We start from the raw sequence: 22294 nt of genomic DNA on the forward strand, positions 1-22294 counted from the left end.
TATACATGCTTTATTATTCTGTCTTTAAATATCTGGATATCTCGATTCCCCGTAATCAATCACGTTCCCCGGGTGAGGGGGGGATAGATATACTCGAGTACAGTCAATAGCGATACTTTATATGTGGGTTTGCTGTTTGAGGTAAGGGATGGAGAAAGGAAGATGGGAGAAGGAGGGAGGAAGAGAATGAAGAAAGCGAAGAAAGAAATGGGTATAATAGTATAATAGTACAAAAGTATACCTAGTATTTACATCTCATTATCCGATCCACCAGATCCGATCTACAGCGAATCCATCCATGAAATCTCCTAGCGAGACTAGACAAGAGGAGTTAACTGGCTTGCGAATTCAAAACCATCAACCAATCCATTCAATTGTCATTCCCCTTTCCAGCGTATCTCCCCTCCTACCTAGGTATGTATATATCGACACCAACCAATGTAAACCAAACCCTCAACAGAGTCCAGATTTTCAGAATCCAAAACATAGGAGCCAGAAATATGCGTCAAGTGTATGTAAATATATATCATTATTCTCATCTACCTAGACGCATAACGTAAAGCTCCCATTCATAACCATAAGCCTACCCATCATCCCATCATCCCATCCCCATTTCCATCCCCACGCCCATCATCACCATTCTTCTCCTTGATGAGAATCTCGTGCTCCGAAACCATAAAACGCCTAGGTTGGTACTTTCTTGCAATCAATTAATCATTCAATCCGAAAACTTATTCCCATCAGATAACACAAGACAAGACAAGACAAACAGCCACTCATCCATCTACTTTCTTCCTGTTGCATTACTTCCTTTTTTCCACCCATCAAATATTCTCTCATTGCAACATCAGTCTACTCCCGCCTTAAGCCTCCACCTCCCCAACCACCAGATCACCACCCATCTCCTTAACATAGCCCTCCCAAATCCTCGCTACCCCATCATAAAAATCCCTATGGACATCCGCCAATGCCCCTAGTTGACTCCTGAACTCAACCCTTTTGATCCTCTCAAAATCCGACACCTCTCTCACAACCTCCTCATCGAAAGCTTCCGTCGTTTTCTTCGCATCTTCAACTTCCTTCGTCAATTCCTCTATCCTCAATTCCAACCTCCGTAGCCTTTCTCTGCGAGATTGTTCATGATCAACTCCTCTCACATCTTCGATTTTCGAGCGAATAAACCCGCCTGCTCCAGTCAGGGCTCCAGAACCATGAGACGAGGCTAGCTGATCCCGGTCATTGGTGGATTTTGCCAGATATTCAGTTAATTGTTCAAAATCGAGTTGTTTCTGCTCGCGAGTTTTTAATAAGTTTTTGACCGCCGTGCTATAAGCCTGCATATCCCTCAAACTTCCGAGATAGTTTTGATCTGTATGGTCCTTCAATGATTTGATTCCTGCACTAGTATCTTCCACACTAGCGCTGAATCCGTGAATACTGGTTTCAATTTCGGGCTCAAGATTGATTAACCGTTGAAATTGTTCGGCTAGATCTTTATAATCCGTTTCTAAATCGCCTTCACGACGAGCTACGCGAGCAACAATCTTTTCAATGTGTCCGAGATCTTCGTCCAATTTGTCAGATTTTCCTTTGACTTCTATAAATCGTTGATCGGGTTTATGGACTTTGGTAAAGGCATTTATAAATGTATCCGTAAAATTGTCAAAGACTCCTGCAGCTTGTTCATCTCGAGAAGCGCCTCGAGAAGGGCGCGACCTCATTGTCGCATTCCAGTCCGAACTTTCCAGGAAGATTATCAGAAGGGCGCTACGACGGAGAACAGGGTGAAGAGTGAGCCGGGTGAGGAAACGTGCGAGAGAGTTGGCTCGTCTTTGCATGAAATCTACCCCGAATCGATCACCTCGGACATATTCCATCTTATGCTTATCTGGTAGAGGAGGAACAGCACATGCTGGATATTCCCTAAAAAGAGTATTGTATAAAAACACAAAATCCGTAAATCGTCTTCGAACCGTCGTCGTAGGCTTCTGAAAAGAAGGAAACGTAGTCTAAATATCAAATCAGTAAATCACCCTACGCCCCTCGGCATTCCCGTAAAGACGAACATGCGTAGTAACAAGATACGAAACAAAGGCATCTTTAGTCCCATCGTTCTCCTTGATAGGTGATCCAACTGTACATTCTAGAACCCCTTCTCCGACGCCCGCTAGATCAAGAGCATCTGCATTTGGGCCAGCCTGGGTTTCACCACTTTTACTGTTGGCGTCTGGTTTTTCGCCTTCATCATCACTTTGCGAATGCCCTCTCTGATTGTTCTGCCATTCGACATTGGCGAAATCGTCGTGGTCCATCTTCGCAGTTGAAGTGCGCGGGGCAATCGGAGCTTGTTTTCGTGGGTAGGGTAGGGAAGCTTGGTGTCGTAGAGGGCTGGTTGCTATACAAATGATTTCGATGGACAATGCTCAAATAATATTTATGAGTTATAATGCGAATTTTGTCTTAATTTGTACTCAAAAAGTGGTGAGAATAATTGTAGTGAATTAATTTTTGGAGGATTTCCTATGCAACAATCATGGAAGCTTCCCTCGTCAACATCTGAAGAGGCGCGGACCGATGTCATCAATGGGAACCAAACCTCTTTGAGCTTTCAAATTGGTCAAGAACGAACTCACGACTCTTACAAGTGTAGCTTTTTATCCAAAGTATATTATACGAATACTAGTACTTATTACCTACCTATATCTACAAAAATAGGTAATACGCAAAGGCATTTTGAATGAGATTATTAAAAAAAACTTTGGTATTGATTGATATTTTAATACTGCGCTGTGCTGCTGTGTAATCTGATGCACAATCATGGCAATCAGTGTCTATAACTGTAAAGGTCTATCGCATTCCCATCCAATCCATTTTATCCATGCGTAAACCGATCCAGTAATGCTATAGCTTTTAAAACAACAATTGAGAAGAATTTTCAAGTATACACATCAGGTTAAGCTTATGGCTTTTCTTCTCTTGCCTTGCTATCTTCCTGCTTTAATAGTTCTCCATCTTTCTCGGCAGCAATGGCCTCACTCACTTGATCCTTATCTGCTCCATCTTTGGCCTCCATACGTCTCTCTTCTGTTTCATCAATATCTTCGTTATCTCGAGGAGTGGCTCTGCCTTCTCCGGTGTTCTCCTCGTTTTGCTCATTTTCTTCCTCGATAAGCTCTTGTTGCTCCTTCAAGACCTCAAGACGTTGTTTATTGGTGGCAGCACCCTCTGCATTGTGGACTTCAAGCTCAATCTCATGGAATAACTCCTCTGGAATGGACGAAAGAACGCCAGTAAGTGCATCAATTTGGGTTGAAAATTCAGCCTCCTTGCCTTGAGCATACATAAAAGCATTGCTCAATACCAATAATGTAGAGGGAACTCCATGCTTCAGTCTCAATTCTAACCAAGCTTGAAGATCATCGCGAAGACGACCAGGAGACATTCCGTGAGTCCTGATACCACGGTTGAGACAAGCGACCTGAAGTTCTGGGACAGACAAACTTTCTACACCCTCAAAGCTGATAGCACGATCGTCTCTCTTGATTTGTCTCATACGATGACGAATCTGATAACGAAGCATGGTATCGGTACCAAAAGTGTTAAGGTTCATGTATCTGCACATACCAACGAGTTGGGGGCGAGATAAATTGTCCAAAGTCAAATCGTCCTTGAATATCTGGCAGACTTTGATGACTTCCGAAGCACTAGGTGTTTCACCAGTGGCTCTAACTTTGCGGAAAAATTGAGCAAACTCCTCGATGTGAGCATTTGCTGTACTCAATGGAAGTCCGGTTTCTTTCAAGGTACTTCGCAAGAAGTTGCTGACATCCTTTCTAGTTGCACGAAGTGAAGATACTTTAGCATCTTTTGATTTCTGTGCCTCGTATGTGCTTGGAAGCATGTTGGGGAATAGCTTGAGAGCAATGGGAAGAAGAAGTTCTGCGAATGGCACAAGAACAAATACGGAAAATGGTACTAATCGTGCCATATCTTGGACTGTTCTTCGTAGTTGCCTGTGCTCTCTGCGACTGAGCTCGTATCCTGCAGCCATCTTCAATGCTAGACGTGAACTAATCTTGATTTCTGTTCCCAGCAATTTCGTACCATCCCAATAATGTGCAGCCTCTTTCTTAATCTTTTGTCCGAGTGTCAACTTTTTCTCTGCTTTCTCGCCGTCTGGTTTTTCCATCGACTTTCCAGTTGAGCCAGCCAGTTCCGAGAGTGTCAAGCCTTCAGAGGCATCAGTTTTCGGTACTCCAGTAGCCTCATTGCTTGGAATAGGGTCTATTTCATGTTTGCCGGCTTGCTTCACACCAGCTTTTGACGTCGCATTGGAGCTAATTGGAGTTTCTTTGATTGGTTTTCTGGCTTGTTCGGCATTGAAACCTGGTGGTGGTGCACCATTTGTCCCTCCCGATGTATGAGTATCTGTCGTTACACCCCTTCGTGGGATTAAAATAGCCAGTGCTGGCATTTGTGATGGAAGAGTTCGAGCATTACGACGTAAATATGCTGCTGTGGGACTGAGAGAAGATCGTTGAAGGGCACGAGCTAGAAGTAGCAGTTAGTACTTCATTAATTCCATATTTATGAGCTGGGTTGAATGTGAACAAACCTCCTATGAATGATGTTTGCGCCGCACTGCGGACAATTCTTGATGAAGCGCTCATTCTTATGGTGAATTCCCTTAGGAATGATATGACAAAAAAAGGTATGAACAGAGTATCGAAGTTGTAGTATTACACAGAGTTCTAATAGAGAGAAGGAATGAATTTATTCGAAATGAAAGATCATAAATAAGTGTTGTTTCTAAGAAGAACAAATTGTTGTAAAACTTTATAAAACTTTATGCATCCAGCTCCAAAATGCCTTCAACGACGGATACGGATCGAGCAATGATTCTTCTGGAATTCGCCGTAGAATATCACGTGCTGATAGATTCCCAAAGCTAATGGGCTAGCGCGAACTGATAGGGGCGCGGGACGGAGCGGACTTAAGCATGGTGAAATGTTCTAGAAGAACGTGGCACGAATACAGTAATAGATATCTTCTTAGCCAGGTTCATGTAAGGCCTTGCGTTGTACAAAAGTACAGATGTTCATTGAACTAGCTACTATACCATATCAACAATCCAATAATTAGGTCTTATGTACAGCATGCATACTAGCTGTTCAGTTCATGGATATCAAAACGGTGTCAGACTAGGTGTCTTGGTTAGATAAACGGTGGTGGATCAACTCTTCCCTGCGAATATTCGAAAACAGCTGCATATACTACACAGCACAACCAAACCCGCAATGTCTCAAATACTATAGTCATTAATTTCATCTAGCACTTCTCAGGCAGTTCAAGAAGTTGCTGTTGTTAAGATCTTGCTTTCTTTGCTTTCTTTGCTCACTTCCTAGCCTTTTCAGAGTCTTGTTTGTAATTGATGTCGTATCGGAAGTGAAGATGCAGAATTTGTTTCCTATATATTTCGAGGTGCCTTAACAGAAGAATGTGCTAAGAGTTCTGGCGCAATTAAGAATAGAATTTAATTCAGAATTAGATTCTTATGCTATCTTTCACGCAGCAGATCCATTGATCTGTGGTTTAGCTACCGATGATCAAACCGTACAAACCTCGACGACAGTGCACACGATCGACAGCAATACTCCCAAGATCTACCTCCTTCCCCATTTTATCAAGTATCCTTTTCTCAACATGTCCCCCTCGGAAATTCGGTCCCTATATACGTGACATCGACTTGGAATATTCACTCTCCGAGCCCAAACTTTTTTCCAAGTTTTTAGGATCTTGGTTGTTGGGTTTGCCTTCACGAATATGAATTTTCTTGAAGAAGAAATAAGTAACATAATAAGCAGGACTCTGGTTATCATGTGGACCTTTCTGCTTCATGAAATTATTAAGAGTTTTTGTAAGGATTTCTGTGCCGCCTGGAAATGTTTTGGCGATTTCGCGACAGGATGAAGATTCGTTGGATAATGTATTTCGGCAGAACGCCTCGAATTTCTTGCGGATTTTGAGGCACGACTCGTAGATGAGAACTGATTCTGTGTCTTCTCCTTTGAGCTCGATGTCCGACACATTTCATTGTTCTGCCGCCTTGCTGAGTCTCTTCTTGCTCGCTGATTTTACGTGAAGCTGATGATATCAGCCCAGAGAAGTCCCTGAAGTAAGTCTAATCATCTCTTCCTGTACTACCACATTCCGCTTACTCACCATCGAATTCCATTTCATCACCACCAACTGCCATGCACTCACCTCCTGCGAAGGTAGTATAATCCCTTACTCTCCTTTCTTGAAGAATGCGATTATATTGTAGTAAACATTACTACCACTTTCTTCATCATAACCACTCTTGTTCATGAGCGTACGATAATTCTTACCACTAATGCCGATCGCTCTTTGGAAATTTGTGGCATCCATCTCCCCAGAGATGATAAAATTCTGAATCTCCAGTCGAACTTGGTTGCAGTCTAATTCGACTACTGGAAGGTGTTCACTATCATTTTCTATCCCAATGAGAGGTTGAAAATCGTCAATCTCTGTCGCTTTGCGTTTTCTCTTTATCATCTTGTGCTTGCATGGTTAGTAGAGAAGTCAAAAGTCCGGAATCATCATACCCTGGCGGATTATTTGGTATCGCGTCGTTCAATATTGTAACCTGCATGATCGAGGACTGTAGAGCAAACGTTGTTGGATCGAAAGGGATGCCATTATCATTAGTAGCAGAGAGATGATCACTAAAATGACTCGCAAGAACTTTACTGCACAAAGACTCTGTGAATGTCTTCTGTTTCCCCAGTCACTTTCAATGTTGTATCCCAAAAAGGAATCTTGCAAAATTATCAGATGCAGGCTTCCGCTTCATCCTGGTTTGATTTGAAAGAAAAATATCCCAGGCTGCGACCAAACAGATTCATATCCATACTCAACTAACACCGAGTAGACTGGGTACTCTGCTTCAGATAGTAATTTTGCGGGGTTACACTAGAATGATACTGTTTGCCAATCGAGAGTAAGGGTATCAACCCCTTCCAACGTTGAAGAAAATACGCAAAGAACCTCGACTAAGGCAGGTATGGCGCATGGCTCACTACTTGTGCTAAATAACATACTGAAAATATGATGGCACCATAGGATCTCTGATTGTCGAATGGAATTACACCCCCATTCCTACACTTTCAAAGTCTTGATCTCATTCCACTGTCTTCTTTTTCAAATAAAAGTATATCAACAGAAGAGGCCATCCATTAATGTAGGTTTGTATCATGTATCATAAAATTAAGCGAAACCACTCGTCGACTCAAACTTGCATAGATCAAAGTGTTCAATATACTAGATTAGCAGGATATATTCAACATTCAAGATTTATTAGCAGATCGATACTCGAGATCGCTTCAATATCTCAAAGTACTTAGATATTACCATTGGACATAGAGCTCTAGAGAATCTACTTCTCAAGTTATAGTTTGAGTTATGCCAAATTCTGGTTTTGCGGATCTATATAATCGTTAGAAGGTGATTTGTGTATTGATTGAAATACTATTACTAATTTACTAATTATTCTAAATATATTTATAGTTATTGATAGAGTGTGATTACAAATTTCAATGAGATAACCATTTGTTAATAAAAATTTGAAAATGAAAAGTTAGTATCCATTAGTATATTCACAAATGAGTACTTACTGGTCAATATCCAGCTCCTCCTTGAAAATCAGTAAAATATCAGAAATATTTATTCAGAACGCTAATATTCTAACCCCTCATATCCAGCTATCTTCACATCCGCTGCAAGCAAATGTAAACAACTGTGGGCCTGCCTTCTTAGCTTAATGAATACTATTGCATCTTCTGCTCCATATCCCAAAGAAACGAGAAACTGTCAGAAAGCCACCTTTTTCTTATGGACAATATCAATCTCTTTTCCGATGGATCAAGGGCATTCACTTGGAACTTCGCCTCATTGTCGGTAAATTCATCGCCAGAATGTGCAAATGGGTCATCTGCGTCATTAGAATGTGCGAATTGATGTTTTCCGCATAAACCAACCCTTTGTCAAGCATCCATAATAGAATATTTGCCCCTGACACTATCATTTACACAACGATAAGCGATAATATTCGGATGAAGTAGTGGGGGACCAAATTCGCATACGGAAGTTGCTTTCGAAGCACCAAAGACGTAAAATCTATATCTCAACATACGACTGGGTGTTAATACTTGAAAGGAATGACATAGAATACTAGGCTGGGTAAGTCTTGTTGCAATTCATACGGATATGTTAGTTGAGATTTAAATAACACGGAAAAGTCAGAAACGCACCATTGACCGAACTGCAACGAAAGATTGGGGTTTCGATGGGGAAACTTGATACCTCTAATGCAATAGCAATATCATTCTAATCTGATATTGGCTGGAAGCAGAATCGAACATCCAGAAAAGGAAAGGAACTCTTCAGGCATTTGGTACGTACTGACCTCATGAATGGGACAGTGTAGCAAATTTCACCACTTGGTTTGCAGCAAAGCTCAAGTATTCATCTATTGCTGAGAATGGCATGCTTTATGACTGACATACTAGGACTGTTGAGAATTCCGAAGTCACTCGAGCCTAGCTTTGAGTGGGAGAGAACTTCAAGTCATATCAACTGGTCTACACTTCTCAGACCAGGCCGAACGCATACACTTTAGCATGTAACATGAAATACCATGATGGCAGCTGGCCAGAGGATTTATCTTGTATTTTTCAAAGAAAGAACTCGACATTAAGGTCGGAGGAAAATTATATGAAAATGTATCTCTCACTTTTCTCGATCATTCCAGCTTTCTTCCTAAGACAAGCAACTTATGTTGGTATAGCCAAAGCCTTTCTTCGAGATTTCCGTAGGATAGTACGGTTGAGGATTTCTCCATTGTGACAACTGTCACATTAAATCAAGTGCATACACAGCAGTTGAACCTTGAGTCGCCCCTATCAAGAGTAGACAATTCTTTCATGAATCACACATAACTCTTTTTATCGGCGATTCGTCCAGAAATCAAGGGTAGAATCACTGCTTTTCACACCGCAGTGATGAAATTCATAGGACCGACAGTATTTGTGTGGCTAGACCGTCAAAAGCAAGCAAGAATAGGTAGAAGAGGAAATAGATAGACCGAACAGTCCCCTGCTAGAAAGTAGACTAAATAGACTATGAGTTGGGAAGAATCAAGCTGAAAACCTCTGAGGTTAGAGTGGTTGAAGATGGTAGCATATTGAGTATAGAGTGAAACAGACACGAATGTTGAACTGATGATTCCCTCCTCGCCCTCTTAAATTTGATTCGATATGTGTTTGATGTTATTCAGATTCATCAGATAGAAGAGAAGGGGAAGAGCAGAAATGGCGGAATGAGTTATTACCTAATCAATCAATCAAAATTTAGCCTATCGGACAATCGGACAGACGGGACGATCCCTGACATTAGTAAGGCTAGCTCATACTTTCGTGCGGCGGCCGACACTTAGCTCATTCCTCAACAAATCCGGGGAGGCGCTATGACCATTTCACACCAAAATTTCTTGATAAGCTTCACAGTCAAATTGAGAGGAGGTTACATTTACATTTTTCCCCGCTCGCCGTTTACATTTGCTTGTGACAACTCCGGACTCTTTATACAGCAAAGTACCGTCCGTACCTTGGTATTGTATTATACTATTCCCCCATTACTTTTATTGCAATCGTCTGATCCCTTACTCCGGCTGTTTCTCTACCTCTTGAAAAGAATCATTCATCTTTTAGATTGACAGTCATTCATCAGACTTGTATCTATTCTTTCTTTCTAATTCTTCAATACAAGTGTCGTACGGCAATTCGCCCAGCAGAAATAGAGGATTAGAGGATTCCCGACGTGGTGTACGGACATCCGGCTTTAAGGATTTTGATATAAACTTTCTCCATCCGCGATCTCCTTCGACTTAGACCAGTACATGCCACACAATGCGCCTTAAGAAAGCAGCAAGAATAATATTAGTTGGGGCTCCAGGAGTGGGAAAGGGTACACAGGCAGAACGACTTCTGCAACGATTTCCTCAACTTTCTGCCATTAGTTCCGGGGATTTATTGAGAGATAATGTTAAAAATCGGACTCCATTAGGTATGCATACTCCCACATTTTCGTAGATTGCGACTTACACATACCTGCAGGAATCAAGGCGGAAAGTACTATACAGTCTGGCTCTCTTGTTCCTGATGCCATGATACTTCGACTGATCCTCCACGAATTGAAAACTCGTGGTTGGTTATTTCCCTCGTCGGCGCCATCCATGACGCTAGCATCTAGCGCTATGTCTGCTACTTCCTCACAATTCGACACAGATTCATATGTTGAGCAACCATCGCTGGCCGACGCTTCTTCGCCTCCTCAAACATCCAATGATCCCTCAGCTTCTTTTATACTTGATGGCTTTCCTCGCACGGCTGAGCAAGCCTTCCAACTCGATTCACTCATTCCAATAAACCTCGTCGTCTCCCTCAAAACTCCAGCATCCGTCATATTGGAGCGCATCGCGGGCAGATGGGTTCATGCACCATCTGGTCGAGTTTATAATACTACATTCCATGCGCCTAAGGTTCCTGGGCTTGACGATATTACTGGGGAAAAGCTCACTAAGCGTCCGGATGATTGCGAAGAAACTTGGAAGACAAGACTCAAGAAATTCGAGGAGACAAGTGAACCTTTACTTGAACATTACGCACGCAAAAATGTATTATGGGAAGTTGAAGGAAATAGCAGTGACGAGATTAGTCCCAAGTTATACCAAGAGTTTGAGAGACGATTTGCAGATATATAAAAAATCCTACCAATGGCTTAAATGATTTTGAGTAGGATAGAAGGTTGTATCATGTCTTTAAGGTTTTGGCGCACGGCGGGATTGTCGGAAAAGAGTGGGCTTTGCCTCTCGGCGAGATCAATTTACCCTTCGTTATTTTCGCTTATTCCCCTTTTGGATTGATCGCGGTTCAGTGAAATGATGCTCTAAGTGGGGCACATAGTTTTGGATGTATGGGAAGTGTTTCTCGCTGGTTATGTCCAATGCCGAGTTTACCACTGCAGGTATATGAAACGCCGTATGATTTATTCTGGGTTCGTTCATTATTGTCGACGTCACAGTGTATATGAAGAAGTAGTAGTCAAAGAATTGATGACTATCACTGGAGGTATCTCAACCTCTTTAACAAAGAGAGTGATTTTTTTACTTGCGCGTTTTCTTTGGACACTCTAAAGAGTTTCTCAAATCGATTACAGGTGACATATGCATTTTCGGAATATAATCCGCTGTTCTTCGGGACTTCTTCTCGGGATTCAGATGCCATATACTGCAATGTCGACCAAATGGATGACGTTAGCCTCATATTCCAGCTCTTTGTCCTCTCAGTATCATCCTCGGCAATTTCATGTTAATGAGGTATTCATGAGCTTCAATATTCTAAGTTGGTCTCAGCCGCCCAGAGAAATTATTGCAATAAAAAAGATATTTGAACCGCCACCTGGCTTTTCAAGAAGTGAGATGCATGTAAATTTACTTCTTAAGCCCCATACCAGATGGTAAAGGCAAATATTAGGTATATTGGTGATGGACTCGTTGACATGATGATTAATTGACTTTCTTCAATCGTTCGCCATCGGCTTATGCCCGCGCGTACAGCTCATTGTCGATGCTCACCAAATAATGAAACCAGTGACGTTCCTCTTTTTCAATCACGCGCATCCCGTATGTCATCATCAATACATGGTTTTTGGACGAAAGTATTCCCTTTGTTTAAGTAGTTTGCATGAACTGTATAAGGATCTTCCTCAGCTGCTATGTCTAGGTACTTCATATCATTTGGGATATATCAGAGTTTCGATAAATCTAATGATATGATGTTTACGAAAAATAAGCGAGGGAAGTTTAGTCTTAAGGGGGTCGGGATTAAGAAGCCTGATGGGGTGACAGGTTCATCTGTCTTTGCCATTCTCGTGGGTCTGTTTGTGGCATTCGGTGGAGTTCTTTTCGGGTTCGTATTTTATTGGACTTAATTACCACGAAATCCATATTCAAACTGATCATCCGACTTAATAGATACGACACTGGAACAATCGCAGGTATTATAACCATGCGCTACTGGTTGGATACCTTCTCTAATGGATACATTGATCCGAAGACTGGTCAACTTGGCATTACTTCTAGTGAATCATCCTTGATTGTGTCAATTCTATCTGCAGGAACACTTTTTGGCGCTTTATTCGCTGCGCCAGTAGCTGATTGGACGGGGAGGCGCATTGCACTTTGGATTAGTCTATGTGTGTTTGCCTTTGGTGTTATCCTGCAGACTGCTTCGGTTGATATTCCGTTGTTTGTGGCAGGAAGATTCTTTGCTGGGTTTGGGGTTGGTATGGTCTCGATGTTAGGTATGTTAGACTTGTTTGTGGTCTGTTTAATAGGTGCTAACATGATATAGTGCCTCTCTATCAATCTGGTAAGATGTGATGGTCATAAATAAATTGTGTGTGTGGTCTGACTTTAGCTAGAAACGGCACCGAAGTGGATTAGAGGAGCTATAGGTAAGCAAATATCATCTAACATGGTATTGTTGTTATTGTTGCTGAAAGGTATTAGTGGGTGCCTATCAACTTGCCATCACAATTGGATTGTTACTGGTAGTAGTTATCGATAATGCTACCAAAGATCTCGACAATACCGGGTCGTACAGAATCCCAATCGCTGTTCGTAAGTCTTTGCCTCAAACTAGATTGTCTAGCAGACTAGAGTTCAACAACTAACGAAGGTCGCACAGAATTTGCCTGGGTTCTTATATTAGGGACAGGACTCATCTTCCTCCCCGAAACACCTCGTTATCTGATTAAACGTGGTAAACACGACAAAGCAGCAAAGTCGCTTGGCAGACTTCGAAGACTAGATATCGATGATCCCCATTTGATTGGAGAGCTTCAGGAAATCGAGTCCAACTATGTTCATGAACAAAGTTTGGCTAAGGGATCATCATATCTACAATTCTTAAAATGGAATACTCTGGGCAAAAGGTACTATTCACGTTAAAATCAGCAAAGCTACTAATTTTTTACTGACACATACAGACTTCTAACGGGCTGTTGCCTTCAAGCCCTTCAACAACTAACTGGAATCAACTTCATTTTCTACTATGGCACTTCATTCTTCGCCGCTTCCGGAATCAAAGAACCTTTCGTCACAAGCATGATCACCTCATCCGTCAACGTCTTCTCCACACTCCCTGGTCTTTATCTCGTCGAAGCATGGGGCCGTCGTCGCCTCCTCATGTTCGGCGCTCTCGGCATGTTCGCCTGCCAAATGATAGTCGGTAGCGTGGGCACTGCCTTTCCCAACGGCGACAACATCACTGCCCAAAAGGCCCTCGTGGCATTCGTATGCATCTACATATTTTTCTTCGCCAGCAGCTGGGGTCCCGTCGGCTGGATTATTCCAGGAGAGATATTCCCGCTACCTGTGCGCGCGAAGGGGATTTCGATGACGACGGCTTCGAATTGGCTTTTGAATTGGGCGATTGCTTATTCGACCCCCTATCTGGTGAATCCTGGACCCGGGAATGCAAATTTGCAGGCGAAGATTTTCTTTGTGTGGGGTGGTTGCTGTTTGTTGTGTGCGGTGTTTGTGTATTTTTTGATTTATGAGACCAAGGGGTTGAGTTTGGAGGAGGTGGATGAATTGTATGAGAGTGTGGGGAAGGCGTGGAAGAGTACGCATTGGGTGCCGGTGGAGGGTTACGGGAAGGAGTGGAGAGGAGCGGGGGAGGGGAACGGGACTGGGACTGGAGTTGTGGAGAGGGGGGGAATGACGTCTGCTGAGCATAAGGAGGGAGCTGCTTGAGTAAGAAGAGTTATTGGGATTTGAATGGGAGGGAATGCATGGATTTTTGCCCTGCAATCATGCGCAATACTGGTGGTTCAAAGGGGCTTTGGAAATATCAGATTCCATGTATTTTGAGTGTCATGTTGGATCATTTAGGTCACCTCTTCGCTTCCCTTGACATATTTATGTCATTTACGTATCATCTCCCTGCTTATAATGAGTTCAATACAAATCGATATTAAAATGTTTTGCAATATTTCTGACAACAGGTGGGTAGATATTTACACCAGATCCCTTCTCTCCATATCCATTCAAAAAATGAAAACAAAAACAAAACACATCTTAGCATCGATCCATCAATCAATTAGGTTTATAGCTCAATGCCTAGCCAAACCTTCTCTTCCTCCCGCGTCTCGACTCGAGTATAACCACAACAAACTTTTCATAAAAAACAAACACAATATCTAAGCTCCTGCAACTTCTTGTAAAGACTTTCTCAGGTAGAAACTCAACATCGGGCATATTCCTATTTTTCGGATACGAAACGTTAATGCTGCCCTGCTCGTATTCAATGGCTAAGCTACGTTCATAGTACCTAGAGCCAATCTCTACTTGGGAGAAAAAAGAGGACAAAATTGATTATACTAGCAAATTCCATAGTAAATTAATTGATAATGGAATTACAGAAGTCAATAATACGGAATATGATAAATGTGTCAACAATCTTCAATTATACAATCATTTGAATATTCAATTTTCTGAATTGGAATAGAATAATCGGATTGTTGAAGCTGGAGGGCTTTACCAGTGGTCAATTCCGACCTGTATTTTCTCCTACGTAGAGCTAGTATTCACATCGAGTATAAAAAAATTAGTGTATTCATTAGTGACTTAAATAGTATATTTAGTGACCTTACCCCGCAATCAACATTCTAATTCTGCATTTACATTTTATGCAACCATAACGTTTACAACATTTACAAGACAACACAACGCAATGCAATGCAATGCAATCAATGCAGGTAGGAGGTAGTAATGAATCTTTTCCATCATTCATTATCATGTAGGTAGGTACCGGTAGGTAGGTAAGACCTATCAATGCAAGACGAGTATATTCATACCTAGGTAGATGATAATATTTATTATCAGACCACATCCAAAACTCCAAGATTTTGTATCGTTCCAGTGGATGTCTATCTAATGGAAAGAAGTAGGCTGATTGGATATTAGGTGGTGCGTCGTTGTCAGCTCATTTTCTTTTGGCTCTCGGGTTATACAGGAACCCCGCCGACAAACATAACTGCAGCACGTTGTGTTCGCTCGGAATATTCTCTACTTTCGGTGCATAAAAGGGAGATATGATATGCCATCCAATTACCTAGGTATGCTTTTAACACTTTCATAAGATCGAGATCTGGGTCATTTGGTTGACCACTAATGAGAGACTATTCGACTGTTGGGTGAATATACGTGAGAAAGATTTTGCTAAGATTCATCAGGCCACTTTTTGCCAGCCCGTGTTTGCACTCTGTAGTGCCTCCTTACGACTGGTTCTTGGAGTGAATGTCTCTTTGAGTTTTCTATACGTGCAGTGAATAAAAGGGAGCGGAATTCCACATTGCTTTTTCCATTCCTTCTTTCTTTCTTCTTCATTGCAACAACAACAACGACTTCTCAGTATCACTTTGCAACTTCCACTTCCCCCTTCGTTGCAGGTGGACACCATCAATCCATACCTACTATTCGATACGACACTCAATACTCGTTCCTTTACTCTAAAGATTCTATCAAGGACCTCGAATAACTCAACATGGCTCCACCTTCTGGCGAAGTCGAGCTTGAGAGCATTTCTCCATATGGAGTTGCTCGCACCACCGTCGACGAAAAACCACTCTCAGATGAAGAAATCAAGAAATTCGATGCTTACTTCCGTGCTTGTATGTATCTGTGCCTGGGCATGCTCTACCTTCGAGAAAATGCTTTACTCAAGGAACCACTCAAGAAAGAGCATCTCAAAGCTCGACTTTTGGGACATTGGGGTTCCGATGCTGGTCAAGCTTTCACATATCTTCATATGAATCGACTGATCAAAAAGTATGACTTGAATGCATTGTTTATCTCTGGTCCAGGTCATGGAGCTCCTGCTGTCCTTTCAAATGCTTATCTGGAGGGTACTTACTCTGAAGTTTACCCTGACAAGGCAGAAGATGAGGAGGGTATGCGAAAGTTCTTCAAGCAATTCTCTTTCCCTGGTGGAATTGGTAGTCATGCGACTCCAGAAACACCAGGTAGTATTCATGAGGGAGGAGAGCTTGGATACTCCATTTCACACGCCTTCGGTACCGTCTTTGATAATCCAGACTTAATCACCTTGACCATGGTTGGTGATGGTGAGGCAGAGACTGGTCCATTAGCCACAGCATGGCATTCAACCAAATTCCTCAATCCAATTACAGATGGTGCTGTTCTACCAGTTTTGCATCTCAATGGTTACAAGATCAACAACCCTACAATCCTTGCTCGAATCAGTCATAAGGAGTTGGAAGCTTTGTTCGTTGGTTATGGATGGACACCATACTTTGTCGAGGGCAGTGATCTCGAGAGTATGCATCAAGCTATGGCAGGAACCCTCGAGCGTTGTGTGGTCGAGATCCGCAAGTACCAAAAGGAAGCACGTGAATCCGGCAAAGCAGTCCGACCACGCTGGCCCATGATTGTTCTTCGCAGTCCTAAAGGTTGGACTGGCCCAAGAAAGGTCGATGACAAATTACTCGAAGGCTTCTGGCGTGCACATCAAATCCCACTTCCCAACGTTGCAAGCAATCCAGAACATTTGAAACTTTTGGAGTCTTGGATGCGCAGCTATAAACCTGAAGAGGTTTTCAATAAGGAGGGTAAATTACTTCCCGAGTTGAAGGAATTGGCTCCTGTCGGCAATGCTCGTATGAGTGCCAATCCTGTCGGTAATGGTGGTATCCTTAGAAGACCACTCGATATGCCCGATTTCCGCAAATACGCATTCGAAAATGTCGAAGCAGGTGTCAGCAATCTTCCCAGCATGGCCAACATGGCAAAGCTTCTACGCGATGTAGTTGCCAGCAACATGCATAACTTCCGTCTCTTTGGACCTGATGAAACCGAATCGAATAAACTTGGTGAGGTTTACAAGGCGGGCAAAAAGGTTTGGATGGGCGAAAACTTCGAAGAAGATGCTGATGGTGGAAATCTTGCTACTGAAGGCCGTGTCATGGAAATGCTCAGTGAGCATACTGTTGAAGGTTGGTTGGAGGGATATATCTTGTCTGGTCGTCATGGTTTACTCAACAGCTATGAACCGTTCATTCATGTTATCGATTCCATGGTCAATCAACATTGCAAATGGATTGAAAAGTGCAATGAAGTCGAATGGCGTGTAAAGATGGCGTCTCTCAATATCCTCTTGACAGCCACCGTTTGGAGACAGGTAAGCAATTGTCATTTTTATTTTTTTCTTTCCTTTTTCTTTCCTTTGTTTCTGAATCCCAATCCTCATCTGGATTCTTGCTTCTCTTGTGTATAATTTTATCTTTCTCTGGCTCAAGAGCCTTTCAACAGCTTTTCGTGATAGACAATTACTAACTGTTCGATGTTATAGGACCACAATGGTTTCACCCATCAAGATCCCGGATTCCTCGACGTTGTCGCCAACAAGAGTCCTGAAGTTGTACGAATCTACCTCCCACCCGATGGAAATTGTCTTCTCTCATGTATGGACCACTGTCTCCGTAGCACCAACTACGTCAATGTCATTGTCGCCGACAAACAAGATCATCTTCAATACCTCAACATGGAAGATGCTCTCACTCATTGTGAGAAGGGTCTCGGAATATGGGACTGGGCTTCTAATGACCAAGGTTTCGAACCTGATGTTGTCATGGCCACTTGCGGAGATGTACCCACCCATGAATCTCTAGCTGCTACCGCACTTCTTCGAGAACTCATTCCAGATTTGAAAATCCGCTTCGTTAATGTGGTCGATCTTTTCAAGTTGATCCATCATGGTGATCACCCTCACGGTATCACGGATCAAGATTGGATTTCGATTTTCACAGATAATAAGCCCATCATCTTCAACTTCCACTCTTATCCTTGGCTCGTTCACAGACTTACCTATAAGCGTCCTGGCCAAAGCAATATCCATGTCCATGGATACAATGAAAAGGGTAACATTGATACGCCATTAGAATTGGCTATTAGGAATAAAACCGATCGATATAGTTTGGCGCTGCATGCGGTAGATAGCATAGAGAGATTGGGCAACAAGGGCGCGCATATTAGGGAGAAACTTTTAAATATGCAGATTGAAGCGAGGAGAGAGGCGTTTGAGAATGGAATTGATCCAATTCATATTCGAGAGTGGAAGTGGCCTTTTCAAAAGGGTGGCAAGGATGAGAGGATGTTGAAGTAAATGAAGGATTGGCGGGGTGGAAGGTTGGGTAAACTGGACGTGTTCGACTCACGCCTGAGAGAATTTCTTTTTTGATTTTTTTTTGATATGGTTGGTGGTTTTGGGGGAGAGGGAGGGAATGGGATGTGGGGGAAGTGGAGTTGAGAGATACTCTTTTGGGGGGTTTGTTCGGAGTTGAGAAGAATATCATAACGGAGCTAGTAACATAACTAGTAAATATCAACCTTTGAATCTTTTAAATCTATCACACTTATTTACAATCTCTGGAAATTACGAGAAAGCTCATTCATATTATTTATCCACAGAGAGCATGTGAGTGTTCTAGGTAAGAAAATGTATGACAAATCTATTTATGACTGCGCAGATTTCTTTTATATATAAGCACCATTACATCGCTAGCTTCTCGATATCATGAGAGATATCGGGGATTGAAAATTGAAGGGGTAGAGGGGGGAGGGTGAATATGAGTTTTAATGTTATATAATAGAATTTAATCAATCTTTGTTTTGGAATGTTTGTGTGGGAGAGAGAATTCGAATTTGTGGTGTTTAGCTTGATGAGTTGAGTTTATTTGATTTGATCCCTGGAGTTTGATATAATATTTTGGATTATTTATTGTTTAATGTTTGAAATGTTTGAAATCTTTCAAATCTTTCAAATCTTTTGAATATTCAATTTCTTTTAGAGAAAATAGATACTCAATAAATACTATATACACTAGGTGAGAATTGAGTGTGTAATCAGTCGGATAATTGTTTATTTCGAGATACTTTAACGTGATTTATCATCAAATAAATCATATCATCGAGTAGGCCACTTCAAAATACACCAAAATTAAGGCTTTTTGAATATTCGTATTTTAATAATTAATCATTATTTTAGAAAAAGAAAAAAAAATTAAATAATAATAAAAGATTAGTTTTCTAAAAATCTAGTTTTTATATTAATATTTTTATTTTATATTAAAAAAAGTGAAAATTGTTATGATTTTTATTATAAAAAAATATTCTTAATAATAATTCTTATATTAATTTGAATTTCTAATAAATAATGAGATTTTTGTAATATTTATATAATTAAATTTCATATTTTTAATTTTTAAAAAATTCTATTAATAAATAAAGAAAGTGTATGGTTATATACAGACGAATTTTGTATGTAAAAATGATGGCCCACTCGATGATATGGTTCACTCGATGATAAATCACGTTATATTAAGTCGGCCGAAAATTTCCTTCTTTTCATCTGCTATATGAAGTGACTATTGACAGTGGCTCAGGTACTTTAGCCGATGGTGCAAGTTTGAAAGGAGCAGAAGTCACGGGAAAAATTCAAGCTGTGCAAATTCATTATGATTGGGCAATTATCTATATCTTATGCTCACATATTTTTTGAGAATGCCAACTCTCTACTCATCCCTCTTGACAAGTACCATACGCCCTTTGTGTACATGACGTGCTTTAAAATAGTAGTAAATGAGAGATATGCTAAAAGCACCAATGAACATTACCGAAGACCAATTCATGTTCTCAAGTGTCACTGGAAGAGTAAGCGGCCAGAAAACAAAGAACCAAAAGGGTGTTAGGAATATCAGTGCTCCAATATTGATAGCCATTCCATATTTTCCAGAAGACCATCTGCGATTGGGGAATGGCTCTTGTGTGCGTCTCCAAATAAGACAACTGATAGTGACATGGTAAGACGAGAGAATAGAGACAACACCACGAGCTGATAGAGTTGAGCGCAAATGCGGAGCCCAGGTTGATGAGAGATAGCAAGCAGCTCACAACAATCGAGACGCATACTGCTCGAAGAGGAATATTCGAACCTGGTGAAATCTATCTCATAATCAGGATAACGGACACATAACAATGGCGAGAGAATTATTACCTTGGATAACCAGCCGGAAGCGGGAAGACCCTGATCTCAAGCAAAAGACAAAATTTGTCGGAATGTAGTGGCTACCTCGCTGACGCAGCAAGATAGAAGCAAAATAATCAAAAGTGTAACCATGATATTCGTAGCAGTGTTACTCTGAGTAGAGTTGTAAAATAACTGGATAAATGGCTCTCCTGTTTACTATTGAGAATACTTTCTACGTCCCCGATACAAAAGATTAAGGTAAGGATCATGAAGAAGGTCATGGCTGCATTGGTTGCAATAGACCACATAATAGCTCTGAGGATTGCGATAGATGCATCTTGGATTTCTTCGGCTACAAAATTTGGATATTAGCATATTGATCAGTGTTGGCGACCGGTAGCGAGTGTTTACTGGTCGATGTTCAATATAACAGAAGGAATCGAATATCTCACGCATATGAATAGAGCAATGGAGACCAACCAAAGCATCAAAAGGCGCCGTCAAGCCTATGATAGCCGATACCGCCAGTTAGATACGCAAGAACCGGGATCTCCATTTTGATAGACGAAAAGCTTTTTGGATTTCCATCTATCAATTCATTCATAGGACTCAAAGTACTGCTTTCTGATACATACCAGCCATGGCGACTACAGACGCAGGCTCTAAGGCGAGACTTGAAACTTTCGAGGGCATTAACGTTGATTATGAAAAGGCTTATCAAAACAACAAATTCAAAATCGCTTGTGTTACAAAGGCCATCTCCATACTCCCTTTAAGATCGAAGGTCCTCGATGTTAGTTGTGGAACCGGAATTCCGGTTTCACAAAGCCGATCTAGATGTCGTCAGCTTCGACATTTCTCCTAAAATGGTGCAGCTTGCACAAATTAGAGTTGAGGGCAGCTTCTCCGTAGCCGACATGGCCGAGTACGAAGTTGAGGAGGAAACGCTTGCAGGGGTCTTCATGATCTTTGCCCATCTCCAGATGTCGTACGCTGCCGTTCACGCCGCAGTGTATAAATATGCCAGAGCGCTTCAACCTGGGGAAATCATCGTTCTGGGACAGTCGCCAGGAGATCACCATGTCAAAGAAGAGTCCGCATATGATGAAACTAGGACCTACGTTGAGGACTACAATGTCCCCCTCGTGGGAGAGCCGTTGCCAACATTCCTGATGAGCGCGAAGGGCCAAAGGGACTTTTTTTAATCGATGGGTCTGGAGATTGGGAGCGAAACAATCGATTTATTCCAACCAGACAACCCAAGGTGCGATCCAGAAATGCAGCAGTATATTATTGCGAAGAGACCAGGTGACGGACCAATATCACAACCACTACCTCTTCCTAAGACGAAATAGCTGCACTTCATCTCATACTTACTCATGATAGGATAGCAGTACAGATTAAATCAAGTATTGTTCCTACTGTCATGGGTGAATGAGCCATAAAATCAGAACTGATTGTATTTTCTCAGAAAACTTGACATACGACGGGCTATTATTTAGGGTGTTCTAAGCCATGAGTTTAGGTCTGGATAGCCCGATAAGCGAACCCCAAAAGTTGGATTAATTTCCTTGTAATTCCAGCAATATGATTCGAAGTATTCATCAGCATGTAAATTCAGTAACTTGCTGTTTAGCTGAATTCTAGATCCTGGATTTAAGTATACTTCTAACGCGTTTCAACATTTCAACCAATTGCCGAATTGAATCAGTAGTAAAACCCCATGTAGGGAAATCAGTTTTAACCCTGCTTTCCGAGTCCAACATCGTACGATGTTAAAATCACCAGTGCATCCGGCTAAATTGCATCTGTGTCACAGTAGTGCAATAGTGAAGGGGTACAGTATGGGTAGTTGGTGGGGTCAGGTCGTATTATCACATTGCTGTGCCTCAATCCACGTATGCAGGGAACGTGAAATCGGTTCAAATGATACAGGGGTTTGGACGCGACGTGGTTGTGAAGTAGTATTGACTGGTCATCCGTTAGTCTTTGCAAGAATTGGGTTTTCATTGGTTAAGCTGACTGGGAAACAGATGAATTGAATTTGTTCTTGGTGAATTACATGATAGGTTACGAAATAATGGCTTCGTGATTAGCCGTTGCAT

General features: G+C 41.6%; 6 protein-coding genes across 6 annotated transcripts; 4 read left to right on the forward strand and 2 right to left on the reverse strand.

Annotated features, from left to right (window-relative positions):
• Nucleotides 1-863: 863 nt before the first annotated feature.
• Nucleotides 864-2312, reverse strand: EAE97_001114 (uncharacterized protein; the record flags this gene model as incomplete). The annotated part of the gene is made up of 2 exons (XM_038871624.1): nt 864-2009; nt 2067-2312. 2 exons carry the CDS (start codon nt 2310-2312, stop codon nt 864-866), a joined length of 1392 nt encoding a protein of 463 aa, XP_038737525.1.
• Nucleotides 2313-2959: 647 nt separating this feature from the next.
• EAE97_001115 (uncharacterized protein) lies at nt 2960-4670 on the reverse strand (the record flags this gene model as incomplete). The annotated part of the gene is made up of 2 exons (XM_038871625.1): nt 2960-4551; nt 4616-4670. The coding sequence occupies 2 exons, from the start codon at nt 4668-4670 to the stop codon at nt 2960-2962; spliced, it is 1647 nt and encodes a 548-aa protein (XP_038737526.1).
• Nucleotides 4671-9986: 5316 nt separating this feature from the next.
• EAE97_001116 (uncharacterized protein) lies at nt 9987-10840 on the forward strand (the record flags this gene model as incomplete). Its single annotated transcript, XM_038871626.1, has 2 exons — nt 9987-10143; nt 10194-10840. The coding sequence occupies 2 exons, from the start codon at nt 9987-9989 to the stop codon at nt 10838-10840; spliced, it is 804 nt and encodes a 267-aa protein (XP_038737527.1).
• Nucleotides 10841-11910: 1070 nt separating this feature from the next.
• Nucleotides 11911-13897, forward strand: EAE97_001117 (uncharacterized protein; the record flags this gene model as incomplete). The annotated part of the gene is made up of 7 exons (XM_038871627.1): nt 11911-12047; nt 12113-12441; nt 12492-12509; nt 12562-12594; nt 12650-12760; nt 12828-13074; nt 13129-13897. 7 exons carry the CDS (start codon nt 11911-11913, stop codon nt 13895-13897), a joined length of 1644 nt encoding a protein of 547 aa, XP_038737528.1.
• A 1596-nt stretch (nt 13898-15493) lies between these two features.
• Nucleotides 15494-18548, forward strand: EAE97_001118 (uncharacterized protein). Its single transcript, XM_038871628.1, has 2 exons — nt 15494-17342; nt 17514-18548. The coding sequence occupies exons 1-2, from the start codon at nt 15690-15692 to the stop codon at nt 18324-18326; spliced, it is 2466 nt and encodes an 821-aa protein (XP_038737529.1). The 5' UTR covers nt 15494-15689; the 3' UTR covers nt 18327-18548.
• Nucleotides 18549-20829: 2281 nt separating this feature from the next.
• Nucleotides 20830-21394, forward strand: EAE97_001119 (uncharacterized protein; the record flags this gene model as incomplete). The annotated part of the gene is made up of 2 exons (XM_038871629.1): nt 20830-20982; nt 21065-21394. The coding sequence occupies 2 exons, from the start codon at nt 20830-20832 to the stop codon at nt 21392-21394; spliced, it is 483 nt and encodes a 160-aa protein (XP_038737530.1).
• Between the last annotated feature and the right edge of the window lie 900 nt (nt 21395-22294).

This window comes from Botrytis byssoidea (genome assembly GCF_014898295.1).
Source record: "Botrytis byssoidea strain MUCL 94 chromosome Unknown BBYS_002, whole genome shotgun sequence".
Lineage (NCBI taxonomy): Eukaryota > Fungi > Ascomycota > Leotiomycetes > Helotiales > Sclerotiniaceae > Botrytis > Botrytis byssoidea.

Excerpts from the sequence above, each read along its gene's own strand:
- EAE97_001118 (XM_038871628.1), top strand. The coding sequence starts at position 15,690 with ATGGCTCCACCTTCTGGCGAAGTCGAGCTTGAGAGCATTTCTCCATAT. Across the intron at positions 17,343-17,513 it reads CAGCCACCGTTTGGAGACAG|GACCACAATGGTTTCACCCA; the intron begins GTAAGCAATTGT and ends TCGATGTTATAG.